Source organism: Canis aureus, chromosome 24 (assembly GCF_053574225.1).
Source record: "Canis aureus isolate CA01 chromosome 24, VMU_Caureus_v.1.0, whole genome shotgun sequence".
NCBI classification, from domain to species: Eukaryota; Metazoa; Chordata; class Mammalia; order Carnivora; family Canidae; genus Canis; species Canis aureus.
The window spans coordinates 11307024-11320589 of record NC_135634.1 but is presented as its reverse complement, the minus strand read 5'-3'; the positions used below and the strand labels follow the sequence as shown (position 1 = coordinate 11320589).

At 44.8% G+C, this 13566-nt stretch overlaps 1 protein-coding gene across 7 annotated transcripts in view; it reads right to left on the bottom strand.

Moving 5' to 3' along the window:
- The window catches only part of SLC7A1 (solute carrier family 7 member 1), a 139713-nt gene that overhangs the window by 10030 nt on the left and 116117 nt on the right, over positions 1-13566 (bottom strand). For all 7 annotated transcript variants that reach the window (XM_077868242.1, XM_077868238.1, XM_077868241.1 and 4 more), the window contains 5 exons: positions 12250-12408; positions 10264-10438; positions 3881-4002; positions 3012-3234; positions 2097-2236 (listed from right to left, as the gene is read on the bottom strand). In XM_077868242.1, the coding sequence (XP_077724368.1) occupies positions 2097-2236; positions 3012-3234; positions 3881-4002; positions 10264-10438; positions 12250-12408 (819 nt within the window). The remainder of the gene's footprint in view (positions 1-2096; positions 2237-3011; positions 3235-3880; positions 4003-10263; positions 10439-12249; positions 12409-13566) is intronic.

The window sequence follows — 13566 nt, the reverse complement described above, 5'->3', positions numbered from 1 at the left end:
CCTCTGTCCATCCATCACCCATGATCTATCCATCTATTTGGCCATCCAACCATCCATCCATCCATCATCTAACCACTCATTCATCATCTACCTAGCACTCATTGAGAGTATGCCAGTAAGCGTATACCATCAAAAATGTACATCATCAAAAAGGGCAAACCAGAGAGTCTCCGGCTTCCCTGAGTGTATCATCCAAGACAGGCATCAGTAGGCAACAGTGATGAGCAGGTCAAGTCTAGTGCTCTGGGAGGACTCACAGGGGCTCCTAACCCAGGCAGCTGAGCCTGGAAAGCAGGGTTATTTCCAAACAATATCAGTACCTTTACCATGACCCCACTTAAAAAAAAAATACAACATTCATGCTTATTTGAAAAATCTCTGTAATTCTTCTGAGTATACATTCTATTTATATGGGTATGTGTTAAATTTCCCATTTAAAAAATTACTTGGATAGATCTACTTTGGGATATTTTCAAATCACATACAATCAACATAAGTTAAAACATAAACATAAAACCATTACTTTTCCACAAATATTTCTCAAGCCCCTATAGATTACTTCAACCAAAACAAATTTAAATTAAGGATAAATCACAGGATCAAAGAGCAATACTGGGCCTTCTAGATAATTAGAATAGTATCCAACTGTGCATGCCACAGATGCCTATGTTCCCACTCACACAGAAACTTAGGCCAAACTCTTTGCATGTGGGGAGATTTTAGAAAACCGAATACTTATTTACTAGTCCTGCCAAATGAAAAGAAAGAGTAAAATCCCTGGTTTGGTGAATGCTTGTACTTTATAGTCACTTTAAAGATTATAGTTTGATCTCTCCTGATCAACACAGGAAGGAAATTAATGGCCAGTCTTTAATATGATCAAATTACATTTAAATCCTGGAAAAAACATTACTATTTCGAATTCCTTAATCTTTTAAATATATTGATCATATTCTGACATATGGTGTCTATTAACCTGACCACTGAGATCACAGCCAAGAATGCACAATTACATAACAAATTTGTTAAATAATAAAAAACTAGCTTTCTTTCCTTATATAACATTAATCCACAAAACTAAGCACACTTTACTAAGGGCATAAACACCATTAACAATAATTCATTTAAGATGGTCAAATGTCTTACTGGGGCTGAGTAGTCCCTGTGGTACAGGCTGAATTGGTATCATGTGTCCTAATACACTAAGATCCACAGTACTACTCACAACCCGAAAGAAGCCAGTCACTTGGCATAAAAACAAACTGGGAACCAAGAACCAGATCCCCTGGATGTGGGTGTACATCCTCACTTCATCTCTCTGTACAATGTGATGAATAATGCCGGTCTCTTGAGAGCTAAGAGGGGCAATTATTAAAGGAGAAAATACAAAAAAACAGTAACAGTACATTAGGCATGTAAGTTTCCTTTGACGGTCCCCTTTTCTTAATTAGGGGCCCTCAGAATATCATATGGCTCCAAGGGTTCTTTGGGCACTAGTTTCAAAACCATCCTCTTGGTGAGGAACTGTATATTTGATAAGATAAACCTCCTCTGAGCCTGCCACTACTTACAAACTTACAGCAATTGACACCCTAGCAACACCCCCAACATCTCCTGGAGAATAGATAGCACATTTCATAAAACGTCAATCCTAAGGGATTCTCACTCCCCTGAGAATCCATGGGCTAAAAGACATGGACAATGAATTTCCAGCATGAACAAAAAGTCTCTTGGCTGGTGCCATGCAAGAAGAGGTCATCCTGCCAAAGTCTACTCAGAAACATTCAGAAAAGGGTAAATACAAATGGCTCTGAAAGGATAGTGTGTGTTCCAAGCTCTGTCCAATGAGAGGGTAATCATAATAAAAGGATTCAAAAGTTTTTGAGAATGCTATCACATCCTCTATAAAACTGGTCTCTGCCTTTAGTCAAAAGGGCAGCTATCTTGCAGGAAACCCAGGTTTCAAGGGCAAAAACCAAATGTTAAAAAAACCAGTTCCAACTTCTCACAGACCAACATAATTCAAGCTATTTCCCTAGGGACTAGTGGCTCAACTGTTAAGATACTGGTTATATGGGATTAGTTGCAGTTCTTACCAGCAATGGCACCTGAGGTCAACGTGGCGATTATTGGTGTTTTGGTCCTATTGTTGATTTTGGCCAAAAATTTAAATAGCAGTCCGTCTTCAGCCATGGCATAGATAACTCGAGGCATGGGAAACATGGAACCTAAAAGACTATACGGGAGGAAAAGGCAAAACGCATCTGTAACACTAGCTCATCAGGAAGAAGGGCACTGTAATGTGACCATTATTGGTACCCTGTAATGCAGATCACCAAGAGGGAGCCCTGAACTTATCACCGAGAATTGCTGTCCTCCAAACTAGGTGAAGCCCATGGCTGAAAGACAAAATTCAATGCGTCAACCCAGGAAAAAGCACTTACTGTTACGTATTCACTGAAAGAATGGCCTAACATAACATAAACATGCATGGGATCTAGTCATCACTTTTATGAAAAGGAAATCTTGTATTTATTCCCACAAATTTCTAGGTGAATCAAACAGAAAATAAAGGCATCACTGTGTTCATGAGGATTTCTCGTGGTAAATCAATGTTCAACAAATATTTCCTGTACATACAGGCTACCACCAAACATTGGGGGCAAAATATTTTTAAAAGACATTTAATGTCTTTTAAACATTAATGTCTACAAATTAAAAGACATTTACTTTCTTGGGCCAAACTAAGAGCCAAGAGACAGTGTACCAAGAGGTGGCCTGGTCCAGGGGCCAAAGTTGGGGATAGCACGCTAGACCCTTGCTGAAAAGATGATGTCCGAAAGTGGGCCTCAGAGTCTTCAGGATGAAAGTATTAATGACAACTCGTGGGATGGTTGCAAACAACAAGAGGAGAAGCCATATCACCAGGATTGGGGTGCTGGTTCAATTTCAAGGGAAGAGTGAGATTGGGAAAAGAGAGTTTCCCTTCCCAAGAGCTTCAGAGGCCTCACCTGGTAGAAAGAGCACAGAGGGAGCCGACGGCCACTGCATACTTGGCACCTTCCCAGCCCACGTGCTTGAAGGCGTCAGGCAGGGGGCTGTTCTTGTCCAGGCAGAAGTATGGCATCATGAGTGTGAGGGCAGCAGACACTCCAAAGTAAGCAATGAAGCAGATCAGGAGAGATGCAACAATCCCCACAGGGATCGCCTTCTGAGGGTTCTTGACTTCTTCACCTAGAAGCAGCAAGGGGTCAGGCCCAGGAGGGCAAGACAGTGAGGGGCATCCAGAAGATGCCTGTGCCACCCATAAATGACTCCCCCGCAGTGCTCAGCCCTATGGGAACCAGGATCTTCTGGGCTTCTGGGAATCACAGGTGGCCCTCCTAACACAGACCAGAAGACTCATAAAGCCCAGGGATGGTGTTTTCCGCCTTTATTCCCTGGTTCAGCCAAGGAAAAGACTTATTTCCTTTGGCAGAGAAAATTCAGGAGGCCCGACAGAGCCCAGCCTATTCAGTCACTCGGATAACAATATTTTTAATGGCTTCATTTCTCCCAGATGACGCACAGATATGAAATCGGGCTGTAGCCACGCTATCATTACCCCGTCCTAGCAGCACAATAGTTAGTCACATTCATGATGCAGACTTTCCTGTCAGGCACTGCCACTTGGGGAAGTGATAAAAGGGCGGCGGGGGGGGGGGGGGGGGGAGATCAGCAGGAAGCTACAAATCTACACGTTGCTCATGTGTGAAAGAGCGGCAGCCGGCACATGCCCACAGGAAGGAAAACAGCAACCCATGGGTAAAATTAGCCCAGCCTGTCTGATGGGAGAGGAGGACCTACAGGCTGGGCCCCAGACGGTGGGCAGGAGCCATACCTGTGGTGGCGATGCAATCAAAGCCCACGAAGGCATAGAAGCAGGTTGCTGCCCCTGATAGGACGCCGGAGAATCCAAAAGGCATGAATCCACCAACACCAAATATCCCTTGTTTTGTGTCACTAGGAAAAAAGAACCAAAGATCATAATACCCACTTCACAGTCCTGAAGAGAAGCCACTCCGAACGGTCATGCCCCCTACCCCACTGCCAGCCTGGGGTGCTCCAGACCCCTTGTAAATGATTCCTGAGGCAGCTGTCACCAGACCCCGGGGGCACAGGCTTCCCTGCTTTGCATGGCCCAGAACCACAAGGGCACTCACTGAGCCCTTTCCAGAAGCACCCCTGAATATTGGCTTTGGGGGAAGGGAGAGGGTATGTGAGACGGAGTGTCCAACAGGAAAGGGGGAAGAAACCAACAAGTGAGGCCTTTCCCCCAGGACCTTCAAACAAAGTACATATACTTTTTTTTTAAGATTATATTTATTTATTCGGCATAAGAGGGAGGGGGGTGGGGTGGGGTTGGCACAACAGCAGGCAGAAGGAAAGGGAGAAGGAGACTCCCAACTGAGCAGGAAGCCCGATGTGGGACTCGATCCCAGGACCCTGAGACCATGACCTGAGCTGAAGGCAGATGCTTAACTGACTAAACCACTCAGGCCCTCCAGAACATACTCTTTAGAACTGAGAGCTGCCAACTGGGTGCATGGCCCCCACCCCAGGAACATAATGCAAAAATCTCCTATATTTACCAGTAACTCAAGTCCCAAAATAAGCATTTCCAGAGATACTGAGGTTGAAGAAAGCAAACTGCTCTAGTCAACAAAAGCATTTCCTCAGCATTCACAGGCACATGATAAACAGGGATGCCTACATGGGTGGGGACCAATGCCCAGCATGGCTTGGGCGCATCGGTAGGGCTCAGTACATATTTGCTGAAGTAATGAATACACAGCCAAACACATGTTGTCAACCCCAGAAATCCTTTAAGGTTCAGAAAATAGGTCCAACGAAGTGGAACCTGTGACTCTGAACAGTGTGTCCAGGCCTAGAATAGCTGCACAGAGCCTGGGGGCCAGCCACCACTCACACCCTAGATGGCCACTGTCACAAGTGATTCTACACCACAGACACCCTGGTCCTCTACTACCACATAAAAAACAGCTGAGCTACCAGTCCAAGAAGGACAGTTTGGTTCCTCCCTCACCAGCCATGACTTTTGCTGGCTGCCAGGCTGCAGGCTTCCTGTCACAGTTTCCAGAGGACAGTCACCACCTCCCCATCAGCCTTCCTAACTCAGCAGGCTGACAACTGCCCAGCTCTGCGGGGCAACCTGCCCCAGACCACTTGACTTCCTAACATAAGAGCCAAATAGGGTATTCTAGTCCTATAGAGATGTTAATTGGGTTAGCAACTCATTGGCCAAATTTGCTTTCAGAGGGATTTATCAATAGATGGCCACTTTGGACCTAATTATTTTGTAATGGGGATTGAGCCTTGCACGGATTTTTAGAGGATCCTTGGTTCCAGAATCTGGAAATCAGAGCGTGAAGGAGGTTCTCAATCTGGGACTCACTGTGGTTCAGTAAGTAGCAACGTGGGGGAAGCCCCAAGAAACAGGCAAGTGATAGATGTAGGAAAAATCATTGCCAGACTCAAAGGGAAGTTTGTGATTTAAGGTATGACTAAAATAAACTCACCACCCAAAGACAAAAATGGCAGCCCAGGACAAGGGAGTCAGCAAGACACAGGACGCACCCACCGCATCCATAAAAAAACCAAGAACATAGACTGTCCTGGTGAGCTGACTCCTATTATGAAAAGTTTTAGGCCGAAGTCTGAAACAAAATAGTTGACAGCCGAATAGCTCAAGACAGCGGGATGAGAAGATGAAAGCAGGAGACTCAAGCGAGATGCCTTCTGAGGGGCTCCTGGCAGACCCTTTCAACTTCTGAACACAACTAGAACATGAGGGGCCCGGCTCCCTGTCACTGGCAGGACAGACAGGTGTGGAAGGCCTCTAGATACCCACCTGCCTCCACAAGCCCTCTAACCTCAAGGGCTATGGAACAGGTGTGTGGAAAAATAAACAAGCATCAGAACTGACAGGCTGGCTTTAAACAACCATGAGGCAGAGGCACCCAGAAAGTTTTTGAGAATTCCATTTGAAGGGCAGAGGAAAGCGTACAACATTATGTACATTAAACCCCAGGAAGATGGGCAGCCCCGGTGGTGCAGCAGTTTAGCGCCGACTGCAGCCCGGGGCGTGATCCTGGAGACCCTGGATTGAGTCCCAAGTCAGGCTCTCTGCATGGCGCCTGCTTCTCCCTCTGCCTGTGTCTCTGCTTCTCTCTGTGTGTCTCTATGAATAAATAAATAAAATCTTAAAATAAACAAACAAACAAACAAACCCCAGGAAGAGACAGGCCTTGTAGAAGAGGATGAGGGCTGGAACATGCGTCCATTACATTGCCAGGTGAAGCAGGAGCATCAAGAAAAGCATGGAGCTACGGAGAGTTAGCAGAGCAAAACAAAGCCATTCTCCCTTGCTCCTCAGGGGAAGGAATCAGATGGAAGGGGAGTCAGCAGACTGTGATTCTAACTGTATGTACTCCTCCAGCTGGGTCACCATCGTGACGTGGATGCCCAGACACCACATGTCACAACAAAGGACAAGGTCCTGGCATGAAAAGCCTTAACAGAATATGGTAGTAGGGGAAACATGCAAGGTGCAGAAAAGTGGAGAGAGAATGTTACCTTTTTTTATGTACTAAGAGAGAAACTATACACTTAAGTTATGTATATAAGTTATATACATAATACACAAAACAAACAGAACTACATCCTTGTAACTGCTTGTATCTAGACAAATAAAACCTGGAAGCTTACACACACAAAATAGTAAAAATGATTACCCATGGTCGGGGGTGGGGGGGTGGGCGGAGAATGCGGTAGATGAAGAAAGGAATGGGAACAAATTCTCAGTGTATACCTTCTTATGACATTATGACATGGGAACCATGAGAAAACATTATCTACTCAAAAAATTAAATTCAACATTGAAGAAGAGTTTAGGCATTCCGCTTTCAGTGGCAGGGCCTCGCTATCAAACCTATTCTATGTGGCCTCAAACCAAAACAAAAAGATTTTGTTAAAAAATAAAAAGAAAAAGAAAAAAAAGAAAGATTTTGTAAAGGCTCTGTATATAAATTTGCTATTGCACGTGGTGCCCACTTGGCATCTAGCAGCTGATACACAAAGAAATGAGGAAGTAGGTTCAAGGGACTGCCAAGGCCACCACCTGGCTAATGTCGCCTGGTGACAGGGCGGGCTGAAGCAGATCCTAGCTCAGTGCCCCTTCACCAGAGCTGGGGTTGACCAGCTCTTCTGCATGCCCCTCAGCCAGTTACCCAGAAGCTAGCAGAGAGGATAACTGGCAGAGGAAGAAGGAAAATCTGTCACGTGTTCATAAACATCCCCGAGCCTGGGTTGAGGACTTGACAGAAACTTCCATGGTGGTGAGGGGGGTCCTCTCCCCTCCGTATGGTCTCCTCCAACTGCATCAGTGGAGAGCATCCTTCACCAAGACTCTGCTCTTGCTAACTTCCATCTGCCACCCTGACATAAACTGCAGGTTGTCCCCAAAAGCCATACCCCCTTCTTCTACACAGGAAGAAAATATAATTATTTTAGCTAGACATAGGAACACTAGGAATAAAGATGATATGTTTCTCAGACTCTCTAGCTATGAGGGATAGTCACCTGACTTAAGCAGACATGGTGTATACATCTCCTGAGAAACATCAGGGGAATTTAGTGGAGTGGGAAGGTACTCTTCTACTTTTCTCATTTCCTTCCTGTTGGTGGGAGCCATCTTGGACCTTGGGGTAACCTTGGGAATGTGGGCCATGGACAAAGCCATTAGACGGAAGAACTGGATTCCTCATCCACCAAAGCAATATGCTGGACCAACCACCTAGAGATGCTGACTTAAGAGGACTAAACTTTTAACTTGTGGAAGCCAGTGTTATTTTTGGGTTTCCACCCTACCTGACAAGAAACTACCTGACACAACCTTCTCAGCAGGTTTCCATGTAGTGCTGTAGCTCTACACTCACTACATCTATTACAAATCCACAGGACTCTGGATAAGAAAGCCAGAGGTAGCATAAGTTGAAGGCCAGAGGGAACCAGCCAAACTGTCAGATAACATTTCTATTCCAGACCAAGACACCAACTCAGTCACAGGTTCATGGAGGTGTTTACAGCCAGTCTTGGAGAGAGTATCATAAAATCACAATCCAAAGTGCTCAGAACTGCCACCAAAGCCATGCAGGCTGAAGCTCCTCCATGCTGTGTGGTTTGGTTGGGAAATACTCTATTATTTCAGAGAGACAAGCAATTTCACGCAAGACTACATGGCCGTGGTTGGAAACACAAATCTATGGCTGAGGGGTTAAAAAAAAAAAACGAGAGAAAGCAGTTTATAGGCTTTAATAAAATGAAAGAGCAAGCTATGCTCCAGACTTGCAGCATTCTACCTCGGAGGCAGTGCTCCTGGGGCTGAAGGCAGTACAGTTCATCTCACCAGGACACAAAGTATGAGGACAACCAATGACAGTAAATACCATTGGCTAACATAAACAATATCTTCATAAAAACAATAAAATTCAATCTTGATCGACAACTAAGAAACAAGACATGCCATTTATATTTAATTCCTGATCTATAAACAGCCACCAGCAAGACAGTCACCCCAGGTTTTCAAAATCTAATGTTATTTCCAAGCTTATTTTGAACTGGCTTTACTCTACCCTGAGATAATGAGCATCAATAAATTTGGCATAAATATGACCCAGGAATGCTTAGGAATGCTACATTAAAAATCTTCTTTTCTCAGGGGCACCTGGCTGGCTCAGTCAGTAGAGCATGCAACTCTTGATCTTGGGGTCACGAGTTCAAGCCCCACTCTATTGGGCATAGAGTTTACTTAAAAAAAAATTAAAAGCCCTCATTTCCCTGTAATAGTTTAGTCTCCAAAAGGCAGGCTCTTTTTATTTGAACTGTTAACCACATAATATTTCATGCATTCAACAGTTTCCTGCTTGTGTTCTAGTAGTGAACTAGTCACACATCAATGCCTGCCCAATGACCAAGTTCACGTGTGACCAGTGGGATCCCCAGTGTGGGACCTTGTTTCTCAGTCTCCCTTGCGGCTAGATATGGCCACCTACTGGATTTTCACCAGTGGGATGTTGGCAGAAGGGAAAGGCATCTTCTGGATCTGCCCTTGAAAGGACTGGGCACACTCTTTCCCATACCCTCTTTTCCTCTCCGGGAGGGCTGGATCTTGCCCACGCCCACAGCCCAGCTCTGACCATGCAGAAGAGGACACCATCTTAGGGCAGGATGGAGCAACCAGGTGGACGGTCAGGGTCCCTGAAAGCCTGTGTGCAGCCATGCTGGCCAGTCAACTTGGTCTGCTCATGTCAAGACATCGTTTTAAAATCACTGCATTTCAGGAGGGTCTCCTTATCAGAGCTGTTTAACCTTTGGTCATAATCAAAATAGAACCATAGACAAAAATCTCACTCCCCCTTCTCCATCCTAAGACCCTAAGATTCCCCTGAAAAATTACAAAAGATCAAAAAGATACATTTTAATTGTTTGGCTCTTGTTTCCTAGATAATCTCAGCTTGTTGACGAGGCTTCACTGGAGGTCCTAAAACAGCACAGGTCCAAGGGCTGGCCTGTCACCTGCCTCCAATCCCAAGAGTCTTGAGTCAGAGAACATAAGGGAAATTGGGCTGCTGGTTTTCAGGGCTGATGTACCCCAAGTCGAAGGTAGGAGAAAGAAACTATTACAATCACATTCTGATACTTCACTAATTGTGAAAACCTTTAATAAAAGCCTGTGATAAAAGTTCCATGTATTTCTTCTTCCCTCTATGTTACTAATAGGAAGGCATTTCAAAATCAAGTGATATCACCATAGTTTTGCAGATATAATCTTTTCTGAATATAAAATTCAGAGGTGGGTCATGAAACAATTATGAGGAAAAACAGATTAGTGAGTCTGACAATGATCTTCAACTACATACAGTTTTGGAATTAGAATGAAGATTCTGTTTTCCTGAATATCTTCCTTTATCATACAATGTTCTGTCGAGTTCAGGGAAATTAAACTTAACACAAATTTCAAACCAAAAAAACACCCTCACCACCCTCACCTATTTTACTACAAAAGAATTCAAATTCAAATTTTATTTTTTAAAAAGGCACGTACTATTCTGGCCAATTACAGGCCCCCAATACAGGTGTATGTCATTAAGTACCAAATACGCATCAGCTGTTATAGGCCGAGAGGAAGAAAAAACAACTCACTTGTTCAAGCAGAGATTACTGGATGAGTTCTGGAAATCCTCCTCTGTGAGTTGCCAGTTTTTAATTGATCCTTTCACAAATCCTGACACCATAATGAAGCCCAAGACCAGAACATTGACACAAGTAAATATTTTGTTGACCATGGCCGATTCTTTCACACCGAGAGTTAAAAGTCCTGAAAAAGCACACAAACAGGAAAATTTTGCCTGAGAGTGTGAACTTTGTGCCAGGTAAGTCCTTCCTGGGACAGGGACAGGGATCCCAGGAGAGGGTGACTTAGGAAGAATCCAAGTGGCACCAAACCTCCTAAGATTTCTGTGAGCCTCTGGGAATGGGACTGAATTAATACTCTTTCTAGCCCGGATCAAAATAACTGAAGTTCAGGCGGTAGTTCACAAAGCTACCAACGTTGGCCTTGCAGGTCCCTCTGGAGTTCAGGGTGCCACCCAGGGGGCACCAAAGGACAGCAGAGATGGGGGATACCACTGCCAACCACCCGGAGGGCAAGCCCCTCCCAAGGACAGAGAGGAGGCCCCTCCTAGCACCCTCTCCTCCTCATTAACATACTTTCCTGGACTCCTCTGAGGAGGCAGGAATTTTTTTCTCCAAAAAGGAGACATTTTACTCAGTTTCTTGACAGAATGAGGGTTTTTCAGATGAGAAAATTATTCAGATTCACTCTGCAATGTTTATGGTATTAGCAACAACAACTTCCTGTGATTATGGAAGAACCACGAACCGTGTGGTTCATCTCGGACTTGGCGCACTTAAAACAATGTCTAAGTTAGACTAGTTATAGATCATAAACTCACATGAAAAAAATCAAAAAGACCCAAGTGATAAAAACACATGGAAGCCACATGACAACACTGTCACTGAGGCTTAGCCACATGACCACAATGGGATAAACATGCCATTTGGGGACATGTGTGGCCAAACCCCAGGCTGGGGAGGAAAAGAGGCTTGGACTCCAGGTGACAGGTAGACTACCACTTATGACTTAAGACTGCTGCCCTGCCAGGTACACCTTTCATACACTCAAAATAAAAAAAAATGCATTTCACAATAGAGTCAATTCTGAAATGAAGGCACAAGAAGGGAATTGAGCAATTTATCACAGGGATCACCTCATCATGCTGTGCTCGGGTTTCTCTCTGGCATCCCTCCCTCTCATGTTTATGAAAATCTCACTGGTGCAAACTTCATTTCTGATACACGTTCCTGCCAACTGGACCAGAAATACTGCTGAGACTGGCCTGTGCTAGATGATTTCAATTACGGTGCGGAAAATAAGGCATGTTGTTTTTAAAACCCATCCAAGATCTTCTAATCTCAAAGGGGAATTTATCTGTGTTCAGCTTAATGCTTATACAGTAAGTGCCACATGGAACAAAACACACAACCTTGAGGCTGAGACCCAGAAAAACATCACTAGGAAATAGCTGCCTTCAGCCGTGTTTAAGCAATATCTGGAATTTTAAAAGTCTGTGCCCACGACTGTCATGAAACTTACTTCTTTTTAAAGAAGCATTTTGATGGCTATTAGATGTAAAATCATTCAAGACTTCTCCAACCCCCAGGCACAAACTGGTGCCATGGACTGACTTCATCCCCCACCTCTTACCCGCTGAGGAATGCCACTTTCTTTTCCAGACAGTCTTCCACTGAGTCAAGGGAATTCGTATTCCTGGGTCACTTGTACAAAAAGCCTGCAGTATTAGCAAATTCCCACTCCACAAAAAGCTACACAAGTACCTGAGACTCTTTCTTAAATAACTGGCACACGGCTTTGACAGCTAACCAACGCGCCAACGCTGTGTGTATGAGAAGCCGTTAAGACAAACAAGATGTCTGCATTCGTTACAGAAAGAAAGAAAAGGAGGGGAAAGCAGAACAAGGAAAGGAAGAAACAGGCCTCATGGAAACCTGTCCCACACACCTCAGGCCTCTCACTCCAACTGGATGTGTCCCACTGTGTAGCTTTACCTGTTAAGATGAGAATGATGATCACAGCAAATATGTCTGGGTTTTCGGCCAGCACTCCAGGGGCATTCAGAGCCATGTGCGTCCGCGAGAACTCCGCAATGGGTTTGCCAATCAGCTCATCAAATGTCGCACTCCAGGCTCTTGCTACACTTGAAGTACCTGCCACGAGACAGACGCACCAGAGGAAACTGAAGGGAAACCATGAACAGTATTTGGTAGTGAGTGTGCGAGGGTCATGGATGATGCACTGGGGCATGGTGGACTCTGGTGTGTGCTAGCTCAGAAGTGATGCTCCATTAGGTCCTTCAGGGTGGTGACAAGGATGCGGAGGTCTCATGGACCCAGACAGAAACACACTTTCCATCATGACCCAATAAGGACACGTGTACTGTGTTCCAAATATACAACTGAATAGTAAACAGTTTACAAAACAGTGCCATTACCCTTGTCACCTGAGAAGTACTCTGATGGTATTTATTCAACTCCACCTATTTTATTTCGTTATTAAAAGAAATGTTGGCGGCAAACCACGAAGTTGATATTGTAATCTGCTCACGGCTGCAGTCGGCAGATTGAAACACCTGGCTCAGGAAGCTTCTTTTCCAAGATCCCTCCGACCGACAACAGAGCTGATGGTCCCCACCCACCAGAGGAACACTGTTCTTCGAGTAAGATGAGACCAAGGAGATTCACACGTGTAACCCTCACCTCAGCAACAAAGTCACCTGCTCATCCCAGAGCTGGTGTCACCTGACTCAGAGGCCACAGGTGCCCGGGTATCTGACCACGGACACAGCCCAGCTCTCCTCCTCTCCATACCCTGCATCCCCCGGCATAAGGATCACAAACAAATGCAGCACCTCAAATGCCAGTAACTGTTAACTACACACATTCTTTCTTTTAACCTGAATAAAGCCACTGCTTTTCAATGAAATGTCACTAAAATTCCAATATTCACATACAGCATTCTCCTTTATTTTCAAAGGGGGCCTTGTTGGTGACTGTGGTCTGGATCACCCACAAAATTTGGCCAGAGGGAATTACAGAGATTAAATGTTGCTAGTTGGTCTTGTGCTGAGTATTTGTCAAAAAACTCAAAAATGTAACCATGCTTCTTCATCCTCAGAATCTATCTAGCCTATTATGGATTCTGTCCATCAAGGCCCCAACAGAAACCAGCTCACGGCTGCTCAGGCTCTGAAAACCATCGTGTGGGGTGAGACAGGCTGCCTCGCCTTCCTTTCTGGTTTCCTTCCCTCCCCATCTGTGAAACACAGCTTTAAAGGAACCCCATGTTTGCTGAGAAAAACTGCCCTT